The 27,012-nt window shown below is 38.4% G+C and overlaps 2 protein-coding genes across 3 annotated transcripts; both read right to left on the bottom strand.

The window, feature by feature from the left end:
* Positions 1-7,159: 7,159 nt before the first annotated feature.
* LOC121384037 (aquaporin-11-like) lies at positions 7,160-13,748 on the bottom strand. Of its 2 annotated transcripts, XM_041514199.1 has the most exons (4): positions 13,618-13,748; positions 12,209-12,421; positions 8,478-9,119; positions 7,160-7,814 (listed from the first exon to the last, which is right to left on the bottom strand). In XM_041514199.1, exons 3-4 carry the CDS (start codon positions 9,088-9,090, stop codon positions 7,633-7,635), a joined length of 795 nt encoding a protein of 264 aa, XP_041370133.1. In that variant the 5' UTR covers positions 9,091-9,119; positions 12,209-12,421; positions 13,618-13,748; the 3' UTR covers positions 7,160-7,632. The 2 variants fall into 2 exon arrangements, with proteins under 2 accessions (XP_041370133.1, XP_041370131.1); XM_041514197.1 differs by lacking the exon at positions 12,209-12,421 and having other exon boundaries at positions 7,176-7,814; positions 13,618-13,700.
* A 1,210-nt stretch (positions 13,749-14,958) lies between these two features.
* Positions 14,959-24,744, bottom strand: LOC121384121 (aquaporin-11-like). The gene is made up of 3 exons (XM_041514360.1): positions 24,589-24,744; positions 16,310-16,951; positions 14,959-15,617 (listed from the first exon to the last, which is right to left on the bottom strand). Exons 2-3 carry the CDS (start codon positions 16,947-16,949, stop codon positions 15,415-15,417), a joined length of 843 nt encoding a protein of 280 aa, XP_041370294.1. The 5' UTR covers positions 16,950-16,951; positions 24,589-24,744; the 3' UTR covers positions 14,959-15,414.
* Positions 24,745-27,012: the final 2,268 nt, after the last annotated feature.

The following is a 27,012-nucleotide window of genomic DNA, read 5'->3' as shown; positions in this document are numbered from 1 at the left end:
ACGTAGGCCTACCTTTTTTGTTACTAATAGTGGGACAGATAAGTGAATAATTGTTTACTTAGTGATACAAGCACCCATTTTGACATGCCTAACACTCTTGGGCCACTTATTTAAAGGTCCACGATCATTATTAATACACAGTATATATATATATATATATATATATATATATATATATATATATATATATATATATATATATATATATATATATATATATATAAAGATTACATTATTAACCATAAAAAACAACAAAAATACCACCCCAATTATTAATAAAATGTTTTGTAAAACGCTTGGGGATTTGACCCGCATCTGACCTGTGACGTAGCATCAGGTGTATTCCACTCATTCATTAGTAGGTTAGCATGGCGACAGCATGTAATGATTCTTCGGAAAATAGCTCATTCTTATCGGACGTTAGTTTGGACATTTCGGACTTGTCGCATTTGTCTGTTTATTCTAATGCTACCTCAATTGGTGAGGAAGAAGGAGAATTTTTTTTAGGGGTACTTCCCTATCAGTTTGAACAGTAGTACACCGACGATGATCCGTCGAGCCAAATGCGGTCAGCCTATTTGCAGCCCGGAGCCCGGACGTCGCCCGGTTACAAAAACAAATGTTAATGCCGAGGTGTACATTGTTCATATTTGGCACAAAGATACACCTCAACACGATGCATTTATATATGTTAAAAAAATAAATGTAGGAAAAATATTTTTTAGAAAAAATACTAATTAATATTAACTGATGATTGGATAGCATTTAAATAATAATTAATGTATTGCAACTATTATTAAAAACAACAAATACACGTACATACATTAAATATGTTTTTAAAAAACATCATTAAATATATTAAACAAGGCGCATTCATCGTCAGTCTAATCATTACATGGTTACAGACACCTACGATTGGTACCTGTTTCGTTTACAAAATATGAAAATAGAAGATTTTATTGTTCGAATTTAATCCTTTAATTGGTTAACTAAAGGCTTATTTGCAAAAGCAATACATAGATTTCGCAGACATCGGTAGCTCGGACAGCATGTGACACAGTCGGCTCACTACAAGATCAAGGAATCTAAGTGGTTGTGTGTGTACTGCCAATATGCTACGGTATCTGTGATTATGTAATGTCGTTGTAAAGTGGTATTTTCAGACGTCGGATGCACGTTTGTTCCTAATCATCTTCATAAATCAAGGCTAATATTCGTTCCTCGTATTCAGCCGTATCAATACATGTAGTTAAGATTACTGATATCCACTACTAGCGCCCTCTATTGGAAGAAAATTTGTAACACCGATTATGTCCCTTACACGATGACATCGCTGTCCAATCACAGCATCGGTAACATGTGACAATCTTGAAAGCAATATCAGTGTTCGCCCGCCAACATGGAGTTTACATAACAAGGGAATCTATAAGGAGCGTTGCGATTCGTTGCAATCAGATCTCATCGCATCCAATGAAATTTAAGCATTTTGTGGCACGATTTCTTGACATGTATCAAGGCTGAATACGAGGAACGAATATTAGCCTTGATTTATGAAGATGGTTCCTAATTTGCTCTGTCGGTGTCGGAAGGTGTGAATTCCGTTGTAATGAACAGAATAACACTGATGTATGTTTGTTCCCGACACTTTGTGGTCGGATAGTGTAAATGTCGCGGTAACGACGGTCGTTGTAACGAGATCTGACTGTATATGTTAAAACAATAAATGTCGGAATTTTTTTTTAATTTTTTTTTCCAAATCGCATTAACATTCGGTAGGCCTATCTGTTTTTGTCTTCGGGCGATGTTCGGGATGTCGTTATGTACAGTCTGAACATGAAAAATGCGATTTTTTCCTAAAAAATATTTTTCCTACATTTATGTTTTTAACATAATATATATAAATGCATCGTGTTGAGGTGTATATTTGTGCCAAATTTGAATAATGTACACCTCGGCATTAACGTTTGTTTTTGTCTCCGGGCGACGTCCGGGCTCTGGGCTGCAAATAGGCTGAACAGGGGGGATACAGGCTTGGAACAGACAAGTTCTTTAACAAAAGTTTTGGTGCCATTCCCATCGACCATCTTAGATAATTGTCATAATCCCCAGGTGTGAAGTGGTCACTGCAAATCGAATCCCATCTTGACAATCCTTACCAGTACGTACGTGTTCGGTTTAAGAACTGCTTCCGTGCAGACAACGTCGGTTTGTCTTTTGGAAAAAATATGCAAACTTCTTTTGCCTTTAACTGCAGCTTTTGTAAATCCATACACCGAACAATGGTTCACCATGTTTCACATTTGAAAGATATCTTCAAAATAATATTCCACACATACAATTCAATTCAGTAGAATAACATTTTCGCGTTTTAAAAATACACGTATTCTACTTCCATGTAAAATGACCGAAAGGCTGCGAATCACGCGTTCATGTTATGCTGGTTAGCGCGTCACGGGGTCACGTGACTTGACTTTTGGAGTTCAGAGGCTTTTTGGCAAGCAATGGGGAAAATGCGACTTTTTATTGCGAACGCATTAAAAACGGATACATTTAAAAAAATATATTTTATTGATACTTCATATATATTGTAAAAGGTATACGTAGTGAATTACGTTTTTGATAAATGTAGACCTTTAAAAAAGCATGTTAGCAACTAAAAAAACCCACAAAATGGCCGTCATTTTCAAGATGGCGTCAATTTACTATACATAAATCAAATAAGTAGCATAAACGTTGATCCTATAGACCTATTTCGATGATATTTGCATCAAACCATACGTTTTTTAACATGCTAAAAACTAATATGTAACTTTAAAATATCTCAGAAGCTTTTTTGTTTCTTTCTTGTAGATTGTAAAAGAATTTAAATAAACGAAAAATAAAAAGAGATCGCCAATTTTCAACAAAATTGTTTTAACCATAGATTAACCTGCAATTGGGGAAAAAGTCAAATGTAATAAAACTCAGTGTATCATAATCATCTTGTTTACAAATGGAGTATAGGCATCATTTGCCTACAAGCCTAGCGTCCGAGAGATCAGACATGTCCATGTATGCACACTAATCTTCACATCCGCAACTATACAGCGCTGTGCACTGCGGGCCAGACTGGTAGCACTTGCCCCTGCCATGAAATTCTGTCTTGCGTGTACAAAAAAAAAACCTTTGAGATTATTGGCATCCCTGGGCAATGGGTGGGAACATCGTCCAGAATATCTCCTACAGGTCACCGTGCTTTGGGTTTTTGACTGGCTCAGCGTTGACTGACTCCAGATGCAACCAGCCTGATAGGGTTCATTGCTCGAGTTGGCGGAATGGGTTCGAAAGATTTCTGCTTTCGAGCAAACATGTCAAGTCGAGCGGCATCGTGTAGGACCTGTCATACATAGTAACCACGAATGTCTCGAAGATCTTCAGATCACAGTACTCCACTGTTGTGGGTATTTGCTAAGCGTCTTTGTTGGTAAGATAAACAAAATGGACTACTCTGACAAATTGTATAGTAAAAACATTATATTCAGTACAGGCAATGGCGGCCATATTAAAAAATGGCCGCCATCTTGAATTTTTAAGTGACTAACGGACTTTGTTAACAAGGTAGTCCCAAATGAGCCTGTATGCCAATTTTGGTGCTTGTATCATCAAGTGAACTATTCTTCTGAAATGTGCACTTACTTGCTCCACTGTAATGTTAAAATAAGCAATTGCCAAAAATATTTCAAATTTACTTCGGGTCAATACCCTTAACTCTAGTTTTGTGCTAGAATTTTTCATTATCTTGAAATTTTTTAAATAAATAGCGTTAATAACAAAAATACAATCTACAAAATTGTCGAAAATCATTGTTTTAAAATATAATTTTTTTAAGTTTCAGGCCTATGCAAAGCTCGGGTGCTTCGCGCCCTCAGGCAACTTCATATCAAAAGACCCCAGCAAATACCTAGTCGAACACTCCCACTCGAAATGCTGGCTACGGGCCTGCTGTCCATATGGGTAATAAAGCAGATTTCGCCCCCAATCCCTCCATCTTCGACTAATAAGTATCAGGTGATTCATACAAAACCAGGCCCCTTTTGCAAACAGTATACAGGGGGATTTTGATTGAAAACATATTTTATTGCATATAATGTATATATACAAAAGGATTGGTCATAAGTTATCCAACTTAAGAGGTCCTCTCCTAATTACGACATATTGCAACATGTTTTTTTCGCGAATACGCACCTTAGCGAATGTTCGCGACGTTTAATTTTTGCGAATGACCGTTGCCATCTGTAAACAATAAAGTGCTTTACACACTGTATGCGAGCGATTGTTGGCGCACATTTCGCGTTGACGCTAACGACAAGTACATGCACACTGCTCGCGAAATTAAAAAAAAAAATTCGTGCGAATTTTCAGTTGTCAGTGTAAAATGGCGTCTGCCACAGTTGAGGTTGACCACGAGGATGATGAGAAAATGTTGCTATTGACATTATTGTTACGCCGTAGAAAATTCCACGCCACACATTGTCTTTCACTTCTGCATCTTTGTAGTTGCAGCTGCTTTTATCATAAAGCATTGGATGTTATTGGATGGCTATTATCAGTTCTTCCTTTTTCTTCTCTTTGGTTGACGGTGCCATTTTTTTTAACCACGTGCTTCTTGGCCGGGAACAGGAAATGACGTTGCAGGCGAAATGTCAACGCGTACGAAAAAAATAGGATTGATTCTATTTTTTAAATTCGCTCGCCTAAGTATTCGCTCGCTCTCCATTCGTACGCGTGCTGTGTGCATTCACAGTATAGTTTGTGTTTGTTCTATATTTTTCACTCGCTCGCGAATTCGCGTATAGTGTGTAAAGGCCTTAAGGGGTGTGAAAATAATGCGTGTGTATAAATTGCGCGATTTGAGGTTGGACGCGAACGACGCGAAATTAATACTACACACACGCTATTTTTTTCCCGGTTTACAGTAAATAAATAAATCAATCAAACAATCAGTAAAAGTAAAGGTTTATGAAAAACGATTCAATAAACTTAAAGAACAGAAAAGGAAAATAAATAGAAGTAATCGATGTTTTAACAGATTCATTATTAACATTTTATCTTCTCAAACAGTGTGTTTGTGGGGGATGGGGGTGGGCGGGGTCTAGACTATGGTGTGCGCAATTTTAGAGGGGTTGGAGTGGTTCCCCGGAATATATCTTAAAAACAAGAAAATTCCCTTTAAGCAGGGGATTCGGTAACGCCCCCCCAACCCCACCCCACCCCCCACACCCCAACACACGTGCCTAAAAACTAACATATTTTTTTAAACGTTAGGCAGGTTCGTGTGCAACGGGTGGGGGTGGAGGTCAAACTTGCCACCAGTTAGCTCCCTTCATTTTATTTCAACTTATTTTGGTGTTTATATCCAATTAAGGTTCAAGCACGCTGTCCTGAGCACACAACTGAGCTATCTGAGCTGTGGACAGTGGATTAGTTGTTAGATGGTTAGTGGTCAGTTAGAGAGAAGAAGGTGTAGTGACCATACACCTACCCACTGAGCCCTTAAGAACTCGCTCTGGGTTGGAACCAGTACCGGGCTGCGAACCCTGTACCTACCAGCCTGTAGTTCGACGGCTGTAGCTCCCTTGTGTATCATCACATGAAAGTTTGCATCTTGTTTTTGCGTAGATCCTTTCATTCATTCATTTCAACTTATTTTCGTGCTTATTAAGGTTCAAACACGCTGTCCTGGGCACACACTTCAGCTATCTGAGCTGTCTGTCGAGGACAGTGGGCTAGTTGTTAGTTGTTAGTGGTTAGTGAGAGAGAGAAGAGGGTGTAGTCGTCTTACACGTACCCACCGAGTTGTTAAAACTGTCTCTGGGCGGGTGCCTGTATACCGGCCTGCGAACCCAGTACCTACCAGCCTTAGGTCCGGTGACTTAACCACGACACCACCGATTGCATATATCCATGTTTGCAGGCTAATTATTTGCAATATAAAGTAAATTCTTAAGCTTATTGATAGCGAAGGAGTTATTTTTCAAAACGGCATTTGGTTTTTCACCAGAAGTGTAAACGGTTTAGCTGTAATAAGGCTTGGTATTCACGCACCGGGTTTTCCTTGTGGCAAAAGCATAAGCGTACGAGACAGTGATGGAGCAAAACCTCAAATTCAGGCACAAATTACGCAGATATTCGGGCAAACTGTGCTAACCCAAGAACTTTTTACCCTGTATTCCCATCATTCAACCCTCAAAAATGCGTTTCCAACCCTATATAGCTGTTTGGTAGTAATGCTAATATGATTAAAAATATATTATTCCAGATTCGGGCATTTTCGTTTAATTCGGGCAAAAGCTCCCTACAAAAATGGTAACCTTTACGCTTATAGGCAAAAGTGGGGTGCGATCAATTTCGGTAATTTTCAAACAAGCTGATTTTGTAAAAATGAGGATTTTTGCAAGGTTTGATAAGCAAGGTTTCCATAAATATATACGCCATATCCGCCAACTCCAGCTTGGGTCTGGTTTGTGGTGTGAACAATGTCAAAAATTCACCCAAAATCATGCAGTTTGGAGACACATTTTGAAATGTAACACAATCATTTAACAAAACAATATTTAAAATGAGTCCTCTTTATAATGATTATCCTATTAGTAATTTTCATGAGACTAAAAGTACCTGTATCTTTCTTTATTTTTAAACAATAGGTGGGCATTTATGATGCAAAGGGCTGGCATGCATAAATCTCAGCTAAAGATTCACAAATAACTGTGGTCTTATACCTATACAGGCTACTAAAGTAAACGAAATAAACCTGACATTTGGAAAATATAGGCCTGCAATTAAATTTGCTGTTGTAGGCCTGTCACATTTGTGGGATATTATTTGAAATTTACTAACCGGTATACAGATTTTATTGAGGGGGGGGGGGGGGGGGGGGGGGGGGGGGGGGGGGGGTGTCATATAACTAATACCGAAAAGGTAATTTTTCACCGTTAAAATAGAAGTCTTTCCGACACCTATGGATCTGCAACGTGTAGAAAACGTAGGAGTGAACATGGAGAAAAATGACAATAAACTAAGAAGCAACACTTAAAACCTGCTTTCTAAAACTAAATCAAATACTATTTTCATTCCAGTAATATAAGAGGAAAAAACATAAACAAAAACAAAAACAAACCCACATACCTTCAGCAGATATTATTATAAAACTGGGAAACAACGTTACTGAAATAAATATTAGTGACATTATCAACGTCTCACAATTTGATTAGATACAGGTAGATAAAATGCATGTATTGTACATAGACCTAGAAGTATTTTATTTATATAAATATATATAAGCTAATTAAATAACAAAGGTATGGGGGAATGGAATGTAATGGGACGACACTCGTGGCGGTAATAACAGGTAAAAAGAAAAAAATTCTTTAGAAAGAGTTTCATCAGTTTAAAGCCGTAGCACCATAACTTTGTCATCTTTCTTTCGTTCTATGCGTATTCTAGTCGATTGTGAACAACCATTATGGCTACAACGTGCATTTCTCCATTGCACACATATCCTTGGAAAGAAATGTTCACCAACGCCTGGGAAACAAATTCAAACAAACAGGAGTTACATGTCTATTAGAAAACCGTTATTGCGTCTTCTACTTCTCATTCTTCAGTACTACCGACGTCTATGTGAATAATTCTGTCTAATAGGATGGCAGCATAGCACCCTAAGAATGGTCCAATCCAATAAACAACCAAATATTCCCATGCGGCCGTTCCTTGGCAACCGAATGTATGACCAGAAGCCATGGCTGGGTTGAAACACATTCCTGTGGTGTTGAGTCCTGAAATAAAATCAAGGGCCAGGAGCATTAGGTCAAACCTAGAAGAAATCGGTAAAAAGTTGCCCTAGAGTATGATAAAACAAATATCAAAAGTCCCAGCAAACAGCTAACTCGGGAATTCAAGATAGCGTCCAAAATCGTCGCCATTATCTATTATTCTTGAAAACAGACATAGTATAAAGGCAAAGCAAAGGTATAAACATAGGTTTCAGACACAACCAATGCAATAAAATTGTTAATTACAAGATTTAAAAAGCACAAATCTCTAAAATTAATATGGTGGCAACTACGGCGTTTAGTATGATCAATACGAACCACATTTTGTTTTTACTACTTTTTAACTTTCAGCTTGTTATCAATTTTGTAAAGGTCTGTGACTATTTTAAGCTGTTACTCCTGGACTGTTAATCATCCTGTTCAGCCAAATGCGTTCATTGTCCACCATTATCATTAATGATTAATAATTTAATGGCACCACCACCATTTAAAGGAATTAATTTGATTGGGGAACCAATCTCAGTTAAGCCATCACCTTTAAGACCATAAGGCAAAAAAATAAATATTCGAATACAAGTTCATGTATAATATAACTGATGCTTATGAGAGGAGAGGAACTGTCACTGTTCCAACCTTTATCGGTCAAATTAAAATTAAATAGCGTACCTATGGTCATCATGAGAGCGCCATTGCTGTATTTGATGAATTCGTCCAATAATGACACTCTAGAGACACGCTGCATACCCAACCATGTTCTTGATAGGGATGCTGCCATCTCGATCAAAAATCCCACAATGGGCGCGACATTCAATTCAGACGCACACATAGTCTCGTAGTATCTCTCGTGATGATCACAGATTAGGTCTAGAGCCCACACTGCCTTGGCGAATCTGTAGGATGCAAGACCTGCTAATGCCTGAATAACTATTTTCAACGCAGCTATTTCTGGCGTTATTTCAGCGTTTACTAACTGAGTGAGAGCTTTCACTGGGTTATCTGAAGCATTTCCAAAAGTACGAGTGCAGACATAGAACTGGCATATGATGACGATGGCGAACCAAACTGATCCATAGTATTTATAGACGAAGTTATTTTCAAAGAAGTATGCACATGATTCTGCAGTGGTGACAAAATCGGCTACATACTCTTGAAGCCATGCAGGGCTCACAATCGTGTTGAGGGTGCGTAGAAAGACACCTGTTGCCATGGTAATGAGGAAGAAGATTAAGGATGCAGTGTAAGGAGAGACGAATTCCGTACCCGGGTCCTGGCCCATCATGACACACCAAATAACTTTTTAATCCATTTCTGCAAAGAGACACTTACCCGATTAGCGCTTGAAGTATTTATAGCAATACCAGTAAGAGTTATGGCATTAAAATGCTGAATATATATATATACATGTATAATTATGACTCATGTCAACTGAGTATGCAAACATGAAAACAAATTATTCAAGTTTTAGTTCTTGGCCAATTATTATTACTACATAGCTTAACAATTAATTTCCAAAAATATATACTAGAACAAAACATTGTAGATCCAAACCAAATTGAAGATAAAACAGAAGAACTAATGGAATTGAGAAAAGAGAAACTCAAAGGCCACTATATTCGACCACGGACAAAATGGACAGAGGAAGGAGAAAAGCCAACAAAATAGATTTGTTTTAGCAAAGTATTTGAAGAATACAGTTAGAAAATGAAAATGAAATTAGAAAGCAGGAAAGTTTTTTGAAAGAAACTAGAAATGCTTATAAAAAAACTTTAATCTGCCACTTGGGCAAAGGGATAATTTGATATAATTGTAAAAATGTAAAATAACTTTTAATAAACTAACTAACGAGGAAGGTAATAGATTAGAAGGTGGACTGACTAATTCAGAAATACTGTCATATCTTAAAGATAAAAGTCCAGGCTCAGGTGGAATTTCAACTGAATTTTCAATTACAGCTATTCTATTAAAGACATTTCAAATGTAAAAAAAATTAGGTTTAATTACATTTTATAACCAAATAAACCAAAAGAATTTGTTTTTTAAACTGGAGACCCTTAATTCTACTAATTTGCATTTATAAAATGGCTTCAGGGTGCATCACTAACAGAATAATAGATACCATATGGTCAATGGTGTGAGGAGTTAAGCAACCCAGGAAACTGAGATCATGAAGGATGGCAGCCAAACCCGGCTGGGAGCTGATACCCCGACAGTCTCAAGCTGACAAATAAGGTAAAAGTGGGCTCCTGGAATGTGAGAACACTGTACCAAGCAGGAAAGTTTCAGCAAGTACTGCGGGAGATGGAGAGCTACAACATCGAACTTCTATGTGTGACCCGAACAGACAACCAGCACAGTGGTGGGGTAGCCATCATTGTGATGGGAAACGTCGAGAAAACTCTGCTGGTGTGGAAGCCAATCAATGACAGACTGGTGAAGGCAAGATTCAAGTCCAAGTTTGCCAAGCTGACAGTGATCGCATGCTATGCAGCAACAGAGGATGCAGAGGAGGAGACCAGGGATGAATTCTATGACCAGTTAGAAGAGGCCATCAAGACTACACCCCGGCATGATGTACTCATGGTGGTGGGAGACCTCAATGCTAGAGTTGGCAAGGACAACACAGGAAGAGAAAGGGTCATGGGCACCCAGGGCTTTGGGCATATGAATGACAACGGTGAGAGACTGTCAGACCTATGTGTAGAAAACAACCTATTCAAACACAGAACCATCCACAAGACTACCTGGAGGTCCCCAGATAAAAACACTGTCAGCCAGATCGACCATGTGATAATCAACTAGACGTGGAGACGCTCACTTCAGGATGTCAGAGCCAGGCACAGAGCAGATGTGGGGAGTGACAACGTGCTGGTAGTGGCAACGCTGTCCCTGAAGTTACGGAGGGCACAAAGAGGAAAAGAGAGGCAGCGACGATTTTACACCGGAAAGTTGACGGACCCCAAGACAGCAAAAGCTTTCCAGCTGGACCTGAGAAAACGCTTTCACATACTTCAAGAGGAACAAGAATTGTGCATCGACAGTTTCAACCAGGCACTGGCAGAAACAAGCATGAAACTGTTAGGCTACAGAAGAAAAAAGAAAGAAGAATGGATCAAACCCGACACATGGACAACAATTGATGAAAGAAAATCAACATAAAAGAAGCTGAACAACGCCAAGTCCCAACATCTGAAGGAACAGCTTCAGGTTAGATACTCAGAACTGGACAAAGAAGTCAAGAGAAAGACGAAAGCAGACAAGAGAACCTTCATCGAGAATCTTGCGGATGAAGCAGAAACAGCTGCATAGACACAGAACATGGCCACGCTGTACAAGATAACCAGCGGAGGTTTTAAGAATGGCGACGTTCCAGTGAAAGATGTGAACGAAAATTTTGTCACCGGTGTATTGGAACAGAGCCAGAGATGGAAAACACACTTTGAGACCATTCTCAACAAGGAAGTACCCAACAACCACGCAGACATCCCAGAGAGTGAGGAGGACCTGCAGGTAAATAAGAAATCAGGAAGGCAATCAAGACCATGAAGTCGGGGAGACGGTGTGAGTGCAGAGATGCTGAAGGCTGGAGAAGAGGTCACTGTGGAAGTCTTGACAGAGATCTTTGAAGGTATATGGGAGACAGAAGAAATACCAAGCGACTGGAAAACAGGGATGATCGTCAAACTACCGAAAAAAGGAGACCTTATCCTTTGCAGAAACTGGAGAGGGATCACCCTTTTGTCTGTCACTAGCAGTCTACAGCAGGGTCATCTTGATCAGAATCGACCCACTTTTGCACAAAGAAGAGGCGGGTTTTAGGAAAGGAAGATCATGTGGGGACCAAATCTTTACTTTAAGGCAGATCCCGGAGCAGTGCCAGGAATGGAACATGCTAGTCTATGCAAGCTTTGTCAATTTTGAGAAGGCGTTCGACAGCATCCACCGAGACTCTCTCTGGAGTATACTCTGGCACTGTGGAATCCCACTCAAAATCGTGAATGTCATCAAACTGCTCAGGTCACAGGTCATTTGCGGTCTTTACCTCACAGAAGATTTTCAAAAAGCAAGACCAGAGTGAAGCAAGGATGTATACTATCTCCCTTCCTCTTCTGTCTTGGTATCGACTGGGTCATGAAAGAAACAGTACAAGGAGAGAACAGCGGCATCAAATGGACCTTCACAGAGATACTTGAAGATCTAGACTTTGCTGATGACATAGCTCTTCTGTCACATCGCTATAGAGACATCCAAAGAAAAGGTGGGAACTTGCCAAAAATGCCGGATCAATTGGATTAAAGATCAACACCAAGAAGACCAAGGCACTACGAAACAACAACCAAACAGCAGACCCCATCACGATTGGAGGAAGAGACATTGAAGAGGTGACTGAGTTCACCTACCTTGGGGCCAAGGTGACAACAGATGGAAACTCTACATCTGAGGTCAAGGCAAGGATCAGCAAGGCAAGAGGGGCTTTTGCGGCACTGAAGAACATCTGGAAGACCATCAAGATCAGCAAAAGAACCAAGATTCGCCTGTTCAAGAGCAACGTCCTGAGTGTGCTGCTGTATGCAGCGGAATCATGGAAGGTCACCAAAGACATCTGTCAGATGCTGAAAGGTTTCCAGAACAAGTGCCTCAGTTCGTATTATTGGTTTCTGTTACAATTTATCCAATTTTCAATATTGACTTCTGTTACAGTTTTTTTAGTTTGCATTATTCTTTTTTAAAAAGTTTTGTTTAGGTTTTATTGGATTCTGTTGTGAGTTTTTTTAATTCAAATTATTAATTTCTATTAGTTTATTTAGTGTGAGAAAATTGGTAAGAGACACCAATAATGAAAACAGAACAATCTGTTATAGAAATCAAAAATGAGAACTGAGCAAACTGTAACATAATCCAATATTGACAACTGAACAACAGTAACATAAACCAGTAATGTAAACTGAACAAATTATTAAAGAAACCAATAATGCGAAATGAACAAACTGTAAAAGAAATCAATAAGGCGATCTGAGAAAACTGTAACAAAAACCAACGAACAGAACAAAATGTAACAGAAACCAATAATGAGAACTGAACAAGCAGTAACATAATGAGAAATGAAAAACTGTAAACAGTAACGAATAAGAACTAAACAAACTGACAAGGACAGAACAAAGTGTACATTAAATTAAAGAGCGGAGCTGGTTTAAGGATCCGCGGTGCCTGTAGCACAAAAAACAACGGGTCCCCCTTCCCAGGATATATATACACGTACGCACACACACACACACACACACACACACACACACACACGCGCGCGCATATTGCAACCCCCTCGGGGAAAGGGAAAATATGACATGGGGAAAATAACTGTACACACCACCACGGGGACCCCTGAAGCGTGGGGTCCGTAGCACGTGCTACATATGCTACTAGGATAAACTGGCTCTGCTAATTAAACAAAATCCACAAAAACGAATTAGAACTTGAGAACTGATATAAATGATAATCAAATACACGCGTACACAAAGAAGACGACTACAACAAAAACGAAGAAGAAGAAAAAGAAGAAGATTAGAACAAGAACATGAAAAAGAACAATAAGTAAGCTGGCCCATAAAAATCGGGGAATGGGGTGGGAGGCACAGGCATGCCCATTTGAGGACGAATGTCTTTTATTTACTTTTTCTCCTCTGTATAATTAAAAATAGAAATCTGATTTGTGGTCCCCAATGGCGATAGTGCCTCCCCACACCACTTTTGATATCGTTTCTACGGGACTGAAAATGGAAAAGAAGAAGAAAAAACCAAAAGAAAAACTCACCTAGGCTATCTTCCAAGCGGTTCCATAAACGCTACAGTAATAATCATGTGACGTCAAATCATTGATGACGTCAACAACCACTGGCGTAGGGGGGGGGGGGGCAAGGGGGTATGTGCCCTCCCCCCTCAGATATTTTGCTTTATATTTACTTTATAATAGTGTAACAGTGTGTAAATATAAAAGTGTGGCCCCCTCCCCCACTTGTTGGTACTTTACTAAACCACTGACAACGTTGGTAGCCAAGGGGTTCAGCAGCACCCCCTAGCGGATTTCGCCCCATACCCCTCCATCTTCAACTTATAAGTATCGGGTGATTCATACAAAAACAGATCTCTTTTGAAAAACATTATGCAGGGGGATTTTGATTGAAAACATTTTATTGCATATAATGTTATAAGTTATCCAACTTAAGGGGAAATGATACGCAGCGCCACTGTATTTGACAGCGGCAGACTCATTACTAGCAGAACAACAGTGGCATGACGTCACTAAGGATAGGTTTAGCGCTGAAACATAATGACGTAACAAAATACCATATAGCCATTAGTGTGCGAGCCAAGTGAGATTTAATTGTTGCGAGAGTTCCAAAAGGTTTAAGGTGGTTGAAGTGTAGAGGAGCCCCAACTGACCACAGAAACCCAATTCTTAAGCAAATCTAGTGCGGGAGTAAATAGGGGGCGCTACTGAAATTACCCCCAAAATGGGATTTAATTGTGAAAGTTCCATCCAAAATTCCTTTGCTACTTGTTAGAGGACATCTCACTAAGCCCAAATCCACTATTTAAGAAAAAACATTTTGCGGAAAGGCTACTTAAGAAAGACTCTAATTAGTGCTAATTAGGGATTTAATTGTTGTGAATATTCCATCCTTGGAACCAAATGTTACATGTAGAGAGCATGCTCACCTGATTCAGAATTACCAATTTAAGAAAAAAAATAATAGCAGTATACAGTTAGCTCCCTTGTGGACCTTCGCGAAAAGAGTTCACACGTTTTTGCGTAGATCATTGCAACTTATTTTCGTGCTTATATCCAATTACGGTTCAAGCACGCTGCCCTGGGCACACACTTCAGCTATCTGAGCTGTCTGTCCAGAACATTGGGTTAGTTGCTGGTGGTTAGTGAGACAGAAGAGGGTATATTGGTCTTACACCTACCCATTGAGTAGTACCTATCAGCCTTATGTCCGATGACTTAACCACGACACCATAGAGACCGGTGGCGCAGATCCATGTTTAAAAGGTAATTATTTGCAATATAAATTAAATTCTTAAGCTTATTTATAGCCGACCAGCCTCGGTGGTGTCGTGGTTAAGAGGCAAAAACAAAAACAAACCCACATACCTTCAACATATTTTATTATAAAACTTTCCACAAATGGGAAATAAATATTAGTGACATTATCAACCATCACAGCTTAGATTAGATACGGGTAGATAAAATGCATGTATTGTACACAGACCTAGAACTATTTTTTTAAATAAATATATATAAGTTAATTAAATAACAAAGGTATGGGGGAATGGAATGTAATGGGACGACACTCGTGGTAGTAACAACAGGTAAAAGGAGAAAATTCGTTAGAAAGTGTTTTATCAGTTTAAAGCTGTAGCACCATAACTTTGTCATCTTTCACAATCAATGAGGGGTTCTGTGCGTATTCTAGTCTATTGTGAACCACCATTATGGCTACAACGTGCATTTCTCCAATGCACCCATATCCTTGGAAAGAAATGTTCACCACCGTCTGGGAAACAAATTCAAACACACAGGAGCTACATGTCTATTAAAACAAAGTTACTGCGTCTTTTTGACTTCTGCTTCTACAGCACTACAGACATCTATGTGAATAATTCTGTCCAATAGGATGGCAGCATAGCATCCTAAGAATGGTCCAATCCAATAAACAACAAAATGTTCCCATGCGGCCGTTCCTTGGCAACCAAATGTATGACCAAAAGCCATGGCTGGGTTGAAATACATTCCTGTGGTGTTGAGTCCTGAAATAAAATCAAGGGCCAGGAGCATTAGGTCAAACCTAGAACAAATCGGAAATTTTCACAACAGTTGCCCTAGAATATGATAAAACAAATATCAAAAGTCCCCGCAAATCCACGAACAGCTAACTCGGGAATTCAAGATAGCGTCCAAAATGGCCGCCATTATCTATTATTTTTGCAACCAGACATAGTATAAATGCAAAGAAAGGGTCTAAACATAGATTTTTCAGACAGAAGCAATGCAATACAATTGTTAATTACATGATTTCAAAAACAAAAATATCATAGTTAATATGGTGGCAATTACGGTGTTCAGTATGTTCATTACGAACCACACTGGGGTTTTTTACTTTCAGCTTTTGTTAATGTCTGGGACTATTTTAAGCTCTTACTACTGTACTGTTAATCATCCTGTTACACCAAATGCGTTCATTGGCCACCATTATCATTAATGATTGATGATTTAATTAGATGCATTATATGATACTATGGCACCACTATCATTTAAAGAAATTAATTTCTTGGGGAACCAATCTCAGTTAAGCCATCATCTTTAAGACCATACGGAAAAAATGATTATTCAAATACATGTAGGCCTGCTTATGTTGATGAGAGGAGAGGAGCTGTCACTGTTCCAAACTTAATTCAATTTTGACTACCTTTATCGGTCATAGTAAAATGAAATGACGTACCTATGGTTATCATGAGGGCCCCGTTGCTGTATTTGATGAATTCGTCCAATAATGACACTTTGGAGACGCGCTGCATACCCAGCCATGTGTCTGACAAGGAGGCTGCCATTTCGATCATAAATCCCATAAGGAGCACGACATTCAAGTCAGATGCACACGTAGATTCGTAGTATCTCTCGTGATGATCCGATATTAGGTCGAGAGCCCATACTGCCTTGGCGAATCTGTAGGATGCAAGGCCTGCCAATGTCTGAATAACTATTTTCAACGCAGCTTTTGTTGGCGTTATTTCTGCGTTTACTAACTGAGTGAGAGCTTTCACTGGATTCTCTGAAGCATTTCCAAAAGTACGAGTGCAGACGTATAACTGGCATATGATGGCGATGGCGAACCAAAATGATCCATAGTATTTGTAGACGAAGTTGTTTTCAAAGAAGTATGCACACGCTTCTGCAGTGGTGACAAAATCAGCTACGTACTCTTGAAGCCATTTTGGGCTCACGATCGTGTTGAGGGTGCGTAGAAAGACACCCGTTGCCATGGTAATGAAGAAAAAGATCAAGGATGCGGTGTAAGGAGAGACGAATTCCGAATCCGGGTCCTGGCCCATCATGATACCCCAAATAACTCTCCAATCCATTTCTGCAAAAAAGAGAAACTTACCCGATTAGCAAGACCAGTAAGAGTCATTGACATTAAAATTATGAATATCATACAATTATGATTCAAGTCAACCAGATATGTAAACAAAACAGAAAAACTAATGGAATTAGAAAAAAGAGAAACTCAATGACCACTATATTCGATCACGGGCAAAATGAACAGAGGAAGGAGAAAATAGAATTGTTTTAGCAAATTAATTTGAAGAATACAGTTAGAAAATCAAAATGAAATTAGAAAGCAGGAAAGTTTTTTGAAAGAAACTAGAAATGCTTATGAAAAACTTTAATCTGCCACTTGGGCAAAGTGATAATTTGATATACATGTAATTACATGTATTGTCTAATGTAAAAGTTAATAAACTAACTGAGGAGGATATTTTATAACACAGTCCATCAATTACACCTATTCTATTTTTCTTAAAAACTGGAGACCCTTAATAATTCAACTAAATTGCATTTATAAAACAGCTTCGATGTGCATCGCCAACAGAATAAAACAAATTCTGGGCAAAATAATAGATAATAACCAAACCTGATTTTGTAAAAGGAAGACACAGTATATTGGAGAAAACATAAGACTAATATATAATATTATGTAATGTACTGAACTGAATAATATTCCTGGATTATTACTTCTTATAGACTTCCAAAAAGCAATTGATTTATTACCATGGTCATTTATAGATAAAAAAAAACCCCTCGATAAGTTCAATCTTAAATCATCTATTCAAAAACCTGGATCAAAACGCTTTATAATAATTCTATGTCAAGAATAACACAAAATGGATTTTTATTCGAACAAATCATTTTAAAATGTGGATGCAGGCTAGGCGGCCCACTACCGCCATACATCTTTATTATATATGCTGACATAAATAGGAATTAGACTGCTATGAACAGATTTGAGGCCTAAATATAAATTATTCTAAATCAAAAGCTATTTGGATTAGACAAAAAACCTTTTCTAAAGACGTTCTAATGGAAATTAGATTGGCGTAACACAATTCAATTTACTAGGTATCAACCTTTCAGTAGACTTAGAAGATATTATTGCACTTAATTATGAATCTAAAATAAAAGAAATAGCTAGTATATACACACAAAGACAGTTTTGTTTTGTTTAACGACACCACTAGAGCACATTGATTAATTAATTACCGGCTCTTGGATGTCGAACATTTGGTCATTTTGACACGCAGTCATCAGAGCAAGTTCCAAGTTTTATTGCGTTAAGTTTTCCAACTTATCAGCATTATAACAATGAAATACAATATTACGTACAATAGTGCGGAACAATGGTGGAGAATGACTTACATAAACCCGCGACATTTTTCCTAATACAGCAAGGGATCTTTTATATGCACTTTCCCTTAGACGGGAAAGCACATATCACGGAAATTACGAAACCCGATCGTAATTACAAATAATAATTGTTTTGTTCTTTCTTTCTTTTTCTTTTTTTTTCGGTCTTAATTGTGAATCTAAAATAAAGAAATGACAAAGTCCACGGAACTGTTGTCTGTTAGAAAACTACAGTCTTAGGGAGAATAACTGTAAAACCTAAAATAACGCATCTTTTAATATCATTACCTAATCCAGGAGAAATGATCTTTAAAAAATTAAATACGTTATTTAACTCAAGGCAGGAGGTCTCAAAATTATGAACTTTATGACTGCTTTAAAATGCTCATGCACACGAAGATTATTGATAAATAATTCACAGTGGGTAAACCTACTTATAGTTCTTCCCACAGGGAACGCTTTATATATACATTTATATTTATATACTATGGAAGTTACTACAAGTTATTTATTTCTGAGCAGATTATGTTCTAAATTGCATACAAATATAGTTTTTAAAATTTGTTATTTCCAAAACACTTATTTTTCTTCTTATGTCAAACCAAACTATTCACCAAAAAAAAAATTGTAGGAGGACAGGATGGACTATAAGTCGGTTACTGGTATGTCAACAAATGAGATGATTAAATACGAAGACTATTATATAATGTAACAAGAAAAATTACAGATATTGCGAATAGGTTTTGGAGAGATGTTCGGCCCGAGTACTCTACCGTTCGAGAGCTAAACGGTCATCTGGACGGTTATGGTCGCTCTCTCAGTTAGATATATCTCTATAGCAAAAACACGGAATGGCTGCCTACCACACTGTAGTCAAAGATTCCCACTCTAATACAACAGGCTGATACAAAAATTACCCTATGTTTGACGTTAAATACCTTTACATTGGTTATTTAAAAACAGAGAAAGAAGACAATCCTCAAACCGTAGACAATATTTTATGTATTAATTTAATGATAGAATACTCATTGATCATAAGCCATTTTTAAATAAAAATTATTTTAACAAAAGAATTATTTTTACAAAGGACCTTATTGACGATATTCTAACGTATGATCAGTTTATTATCTGTCCCGGAGTAGACCTCTGGCTATCCAGAATTCGACCCCGGGACAGACATGCTTGAAATCTTCGTGGTATGGAAGCATGTAAATAAATAAATGAATGAATGAATCAGTTTATTAAAAAAATACAATATATCCACCAACTTTATTAGCTATGTTTCGTCAATAAATACAGTAAAAACGCGCGCGCGCGCGCGCGCGTGCGTGCGTGCGTCCGTGCGCGTGTTTGTGTGTGTGATTTAGACAGCTTTAAAATGGTTAATAATCCCTTTCTTTCATTCAAACCTAAATTGTTATTAAAATTTATAACTCCAAAATCGTAAGCGAAATAAACCAATCACAGTTTCATCTTTGCATCAAGTGATTGGGAAATGTATTATATACTACCATTTCAGTGCATTAAGTATTCAACTTTAGCATGGTTTTAGTACAGTCTAGTTTGTCGAATTTTAGCTGCGGACACTTTCGTATATATTATTCATTATGTTGAGTCAAACAGGTGTAGGGGCTTGTAACAACAACCAACCAGAAAATATACCACGTCTATTTTTGAATGCAAAGAGATTCAAAACTTATGTGTTGCAGAACAAAACTGGATACTGACTCAGACTGGTATTAGAATTAATTTTAATTAAAATAATGTCACTTTTGGTATGATTAATAAGGAAAATCTAACACTCTTAAAATATTATGTTTATAGAACAAAATACAGATTTTTTTTTTTTTAGAAATCACTTGTTAAAAATATGCTGAAACAAATGTTTGAAATAGAAAGATTTATTCTATATAAAAATTATATGCACGAAATGTTCGATAAAGAATAGGCTTCGCGTGTGTTTAATGATAACAAGTAACGGAAATATATGATGCTAGCTTAATTTGTGTTATTATGCCTTGTTTACAGATAGCAGTAAACAAAAAAAAGAAACATGTAACCATGTCTTGTCTTCTATATATATCTCCTCGTTCTTATCCTTTCTCTTTGCCTTATAATTACTACTTGTATTTGGTGTGTATATATATATATATATATATATATATATATATATATATATATATATATATATATATATATATATATATATATATATCACCAACCATACTGAACTAGGCCCTACATCATAGATCAATGCGTGCTATGATGCTTCACACCTGAGGCGATATATATATATATACATTTCAAAGGATGTCCGGGCACGTACGTGTGTGTGTGTGTGTGTGTGTGTGTGTGTGTGTGTGTGTGTGTGTGTTATTTATTATATATGCAGCAGTTATTCAGGGTTCCTATCCCTGATATTGCTGTTTGTGATATCTAGGACAATAATAATATATATATATAAATAATATTTATATATTTATTTTATTGATTTATTATTAAAAATTATTCTTCTCTGAAGGTTTACCACTCTATATAATTATATAATATATGTGAAATGAAAATATCTGCTTTTTATTCAAAAGTACGTTCTTTGATCTACCATTAATTGGAACACGGAACCTATGTGTTTACCGAGGTCAATCACGGGCCAATTTCACAAAACATCGTATGTTTACGTCTTCGACTAAATACTTGTTCCAGCCAGTGCACCTCTGTGAGATGGTGCATATAAAAGATCCGTTGTTACTAATGAAAACATGTAGCGGGTTTCCTCTCTAAGACTATATGTCTAAATTACCAAATGTTTGACATCCAATAGCCGATAAATAATAATCAATGTGCTGTAGTGGTGTCGTTAAACAAAACAAACTTTAACGTTCATACGTTTTACACGTGTAAATGTGGCATCTATTTTACATCATGACGGAAGGTATCTAGCTTTTAGAGGACCAAAGAAAATGAAACGTGTATTTCAAACTGTATTAGTTGTACTGTTAGTAGTATCACAGTCGAACATTTACAACTATATTCAAATGAAAATTATATACAGTTAGCTGTGTATGTACGATTCAATTCATTGTTATTGTGTAACCTGCATTTACGCAATAACTTAGGCATTAGTCAATTAGGGGATAGCAATCAGTCCAATTAGTGTGAAACTACATTACAGCAATTAAGAACACTATGATTTTTAATTGTTGCCACCAGCTTATCAACTAAGGACTAAAACCCATGGCAATTACGAGTCAATAAACATATATATCTTATAAATATTAGTTTTTCCATACATGAAAAGATATATAGAGACCCAGAGATAGACCGGGAAGGTGGGACCCAAGGGGAGACCCTTGAGGTTTCAGTCACAATGTCAACTCTATCGTTTACCTAAGAGCTTAGATATATATTTTTTTATCTGTATCACCATGTTGTTAACTTGTTAATCATGTTTAATGTTGGAAAGTAAAATACAAGAACCTACATTACCAACTTGCGACTTCTCTTCCTTCATTTACATTCCGGTAAAACAAAACTAAGAAAAACTACGCTGTGTTAATTGTAATAAGAATTGTGGTTTAGTCGTAGATTTACGTTTAGCCTATCTGCAAAAATAGACTTTCAGTATTTTATGAAACTGAGCCCAGGTACGGATTTTGGCGAGGACACAAAGGACCCGGCTCCTAGTTTTGGGCACGTAAGTAATTTTGCGTGTGCACAAGCTGAGGAGCCTTGTTCATCAACCATACTGAACTAGGCCTACATCATAGATCAATGCGTGCTATGATGCTTCACACCTGAGACGAATTACTTTACCACTAAGCTATGTCCCGTCCCACAGTTTATATTAGGCATATAATCCAACATTTCCCACTTTTAATACGAAAAATTTGGAAAACTTCCAAGTGAAATATGCAGTATTGTCTACTTTTGTATATTGAAATAGCCCACACTTTACAAAATATTCTGAAATACTACAGAACATTATAAAAATATTTTCGATAGTAAATATATATCAAGATCGAATGAAGCACCCCAACCTTCGACCGAACGTTCTTCGGATAGTGCTATATTTGTAATTCTGTTGTTTAAAATGCCTCTCCTTACACCTGCTGTTGCAATACAGACATATGTTTCATGTTAATACAGGTACAGCAATTCGAATGTACACTTGATAGTGAGGATACTAATTAGTAAACGATCGTGTTATAATATATGGTAACTAGAAACTACTGCTTTAATAGCATCGCTCTCTCTCTCTCTCTCTCTCTCTCTCTCTCTCTCTCTCTCTCTCTCTCTCTCTCTCTCTCTCTCTCTCTCTCTCTCTCTCTCTCTCTCTTATTAGTAGCTTCAAATGCATTTAAGCGAGAAAGAACCATACAATATCCCCTGGGGCTTTTTCACACCATGACACCATGAGTGACGTTTCCTGGTATGATCTGACTAAAGTTTCATATGCATAGTTATAAGTTTATGACTAAACGCTATCTCAGACGATACGAGTGCCTCCGATTGTGACAAGACAATCATTACGGTTGCTATGCAATCGACTGCTCTTGTACGACACACTTGTATTGTGTGGTGTCGCCTTAACCCGTGTCCATCACTCTTTCTCTCTTTCTGCCCCCTCCCCCCTCCCCAGTGTACACCGATTGAGTTACATATTCATAATCATACATACTTAATGAGTCACACAGGTAAAAGGCAATACATACATAATACTACAATCGTGTCCGCTAGGTTTAAAGTTGGTTTTGTTTAATGACACCACTAGAGCACATTGGTTAATTAATCATTGGCTATTGGATATCAAACAATTGGTAATTCTAACTCGTAGTCATGAGAGGAAACCCGCTACATTTTTCGTAATGCAGCAAGGGATCTTTTATATGCATTTTCCCACAGACAGGAAAGCACATACCACAGCCTTTGTGGTGCACTGGTTGGAACGAGAAAAAACAATCAGTTGATTGTCCGCTAGGTACTTTTTAAAACGTATGTAACGAGCGAAAGCAAGTTGGATACGTTTTACCGGCCTCGGTGGCGCAGTGGTTAAGCCATGGGACTAGAGGCTGGTAGGTACAGGGTTCGCAACCCGGTACCGACTCCAACCCACAGCGAGTTTTTAAGGGCTCAATGGGTAGGTGTAAAATCACTACACCCTCTTCTCTCTCACTAAACACTAATCAACTAACAAATGGACAGACAGCCCAGATAGCTGAGATGTGTGCCCAGGACAGCGTGCTTGAACCTTAATTGGATATAAGCGCCAAAACAGGAATAAAATAAATTTAAACATAGGTCTATTTTCCAACTAACACTTATTTACGGTCCTAGCGCTTGCAGTTAAGTCACACAGTAATCGATTTCGACTGTGCTTTCGGGGGTTTTCACTGGATGGCATGGCAGTGGTGACCCATTCATCACCTAGGAGCAGCCAATCGTATGTCGTTAAATGGTTATCACGCGTATGTTTGTTAACTGTATGTTTTATCAAAAATAACTAATTATGTTCTCACCACATCATTTCGACTGTCATTTGTTGAAGTCTGAGAGATTTGTGACACCTGTCGGCAGTAGAATTTACTCAAATCGGTAGCGTACCGTTATTTCATTTCAACTTATTTTCGTGCTTGTATCCAATTACGGTTCAAACACGATCTCCTGGACAAAACCTCAGCTATTTGGGCTGTCTGTCCAAATCAGTGGGTTAGTTGTTAGTTAGTGGTTAGTGAGAGAGAAGAGGGTGTAGTGGTCTTACACCTACCGTACCCATTGAGTCGTTAAAACTCGCTCTGGGTGGGAGCCGGTACCGGGCTACGAACCCAGTACCTACCAGCCTTATCCACGACACCACCGAGGCCGGTCTACCGTTATAATCGGTACCTTTTCACGTGTACCACATTAGATGTATTTATATCTTCATACTGCTACCCCCTTCGGTGGGCACATTGGGCTATTTCTCATTCCAGCCAGTGCTCCACAACTGGTGTAACAAAGGCCGTGATATGCACTGTCCTGTCTGTGGGATGGTGCATATAAAAGATCCCTTGCTGCTAATCGAAAAAGAGTAGCTCATGAAGTGGCGATAGCGAGCTTCCTCTCTCAATATCTGTGCGGTTCATAACCATATGCCCGACGCCATATAACTGTAAATAAAATGTGTTGAGTGCGTCGTTAAATAAAACATTCCCTTCCTTCATACTGCTACCTTTTGACTTTGAGTATATTATAACTAGAATGTTGTCCTAAGAGGTAGTAGCCTACCTGAGATAAACAACTATAAATAGATCAACTTTAGAGTATGTAAGCACTTACCTCTTAAACCGTGATACTTAGTAGGTAAAGTCTATAAAATATGTTTATATGGTTAATAAACAAAACTGCTCGCTACCGTCAGCTACGTGTGTTACTCATTTAAGCTGTGAACACGACACACAACACATCGCATATCCCGGGAGAACCTGGTAGCTGGCCGGTGTTCAAGAAGCGGAGAATGTACTTGCATATTATAGTAGTGTATATGTCATCTATGTATAGAACCAGTACAGCTTTAGCCCGGAGTGTACTCCTCGTTGAGTGGGTCAAACCTGCTACATGTATTTTCATATATATATATATATATATGTAAATAGGCCTAGATACCATAGTCAGAACAACCAACTTACTGGACTCCCAACGCACCTGTGTTAAGCATGCATATTATATTATGGCACTGACCCTAGGTTTTGAATTTTCTGTTTGGCATAAAATATATTTTGAGCTACTGCAGACATGAGAATCGTCTGAACACCACGACAGGCACGTTTGCAGTGGGGTGGTTTCGAGGGTCGAAACTCCTCCCTGCTCAAGCAAATGTTTTTTTGTTTGTTTTTTCAATTTTGTTTTTTTCCGGGGGAGCATGACTAGACTCCCCTATAAACTTCGCTCACCAGTCTAGACCGCAGTCTACTAACATTCCTGCACACGAACATGCACAGATGTGAAACAGTGATCATATATAAATGTAACAATAACAAAACTGTATATTTTACACTGGCTAATAAATAGTCAGTGCCTTTAATTCACCGGGACGAGACATATCTCTGTGGTAAAGCGCTCGCCTGGTGCTCCGTCGGTCTAGGATCTATCCCCGTCGGTGGACCCATCAGGGTTATTTCTCGTTCCAGCCAGTCCACCAAAGACTGGTATATCAAAGGTCGTGGTATGTGCTATCCTGTCTGTGGGATGGTGCATATAAAAAATCCCTTGCTAATAATGACAAAATGTAGCGTGTAGGACTACTATATATCAAAATTACCAAATGTTTGACACCAAATAGCCGATGATTAATAAATCAAATTAAACAAAACAGCTTCTTTGTTTTACCGTAATCTAGTTAGCTACCTTTGACAATTCAGGGGCAGAATTTAGCTTAATCGGTTTAGTGCTCGCTTGAGGCGATTGCGTCTCAGGATCGAACCACCTCGGTGGATCCATTCAACTGATTTTTTTTTTTTTCTCGTTCCAGTCAGTGCACCACAACTGGTCAAAGGCCGTGGTATGTGTGTTCCTGTCTGTGGGTAAGTGCATATAAAAGATCCCTTGCTGCATTAGGAACAAATGTAGCACGTTTTCTCTGATGACTACGTGTCAGAATTACCAAATGGTTGAAATCCAATAGCCGATGGTTAACAAATCAATGTGCTCTAGTGGTGTCGTTAAACAAAACAAACTTCTTCTATTTGACAATTCAGCTTATTTCTGGCCCAGGGCCAGTGCATATAAAACTCCTTAATGGCGTCACATAGACGCACGTGCTCCCATTTTTCTAGGGGTGCAGACTGGTTTTTGACCGAATTAAACAGCAATTCATAACAACATTTATTCTCATTAGCATCACTGCCAAGCAGCTAAATAGGGATGCAAATGAATCGCTGCGTATTTTTATATGGATTACAACTAATTTTGAGGGTAGAATGATGGAATTGCATGGTCTTAGGTTAGCTCATTTTTCCCGAATATCTGTATAATTGTTGCCCGAATTTGAGGTTTCGCTCCAACATTTATGCTTATGGTCACAAGTATGATACATACATCTTAGTGTGTTATGCAACACAATGTTTAGCTACAACTTTTTTTACCGTTAACTCTCCCCCCCCCCCCTCCCCCCCCCGTTGGAAGAAAACGTATGTATTTTAAGGGAGAGCATGACCAGACCTCACTGAAAGGTTCGCACCCCACTGTCTAAACACCGCCGGCCTCGGTGGCGCAGTGGTTAAGCCATCGGACTACAGTCTGGTAGGTACAGGGTTCGCAGTCCGGTATCGGCTCCAATCCAGAGCGACCGGCCTCGGTGGCGTCGTGGTAGGCCATCGGTCTACAGGCTGGTAGGTATTGGGTATGGATCCCAGTCGAGGCATGGGATTTTTAATCCATATACCGACTCCAAACCCTGAGTGAGTGCTCCGCAAGGCTCAATGGGTAGGTGTAAACCACTTGCACCGACCAGTGATCCATAACTGGTTCAACAAAGGCCATGGTTTGTGCTATCCTGCCTGTGGGAAGCGCAAATAAAAGATCCCTTGCTGCTAATCGGAAGAGTAGCCCATGTAGTGGCGACAGCGGGTTTCCTCTCAAAATCTGTGTGGTCCTTAACCATATGTCTGACGCCATATAACCGTAAATAAAATGTGTTGAGTGCGTCGTTAAATAAAATATTTCTTTCTTTCTTTCTTTTTTCCAACCCAGAGCTCATTGGGT

This window comes from Gigantopelta aegis, chromosome 10 (assembly GCF_016097555.1).
Source record: "Gigantopelta aegis isolate Gae_Host chromosome 10, Gae_host_genome, whole genome shotgun sequence".
NCBI lineage: Eukaryota > Metazoa > Mollusca > Gastropoda > Neomphalida > Peltospiridae > Gigantopelta > Gigantopelta aegis.
The sequence above is the reverse complement of the archived record's forward strand: the minus strand, read 5'-3'. Positions and strand labels throughout refer to the sequence as shown.

Coding starts and splice junctions, on each gene's coding strand:
- LOC121384037 (XM_041514199.1), bottom strand. CDS start 9,090: ATGATGGGCCAGGACCCGGGTACGGAATTCGTCTCTCCTTACACTGCA. Junction 7,815..8,477: donor CGCTCTCATGATGACCATAG/GTACGCTATTTA, acceptor ATTTTATTTCAG/GACTCAACACCACAGGAATG.
- LOC121384121 (XM_041514360.1), bottom strand. CDS start 16,949: ATGGATTGGAGAGTTATTTGGGGTATCATGATGGGCCAGGACCCGGAT. Junction 15,618..16,309: donor GGCCCTCATGATAACCATAG/GTACGTCATTTC, acceptor ATTTTATTTCAG/GACTCAACACCACAGGAATG.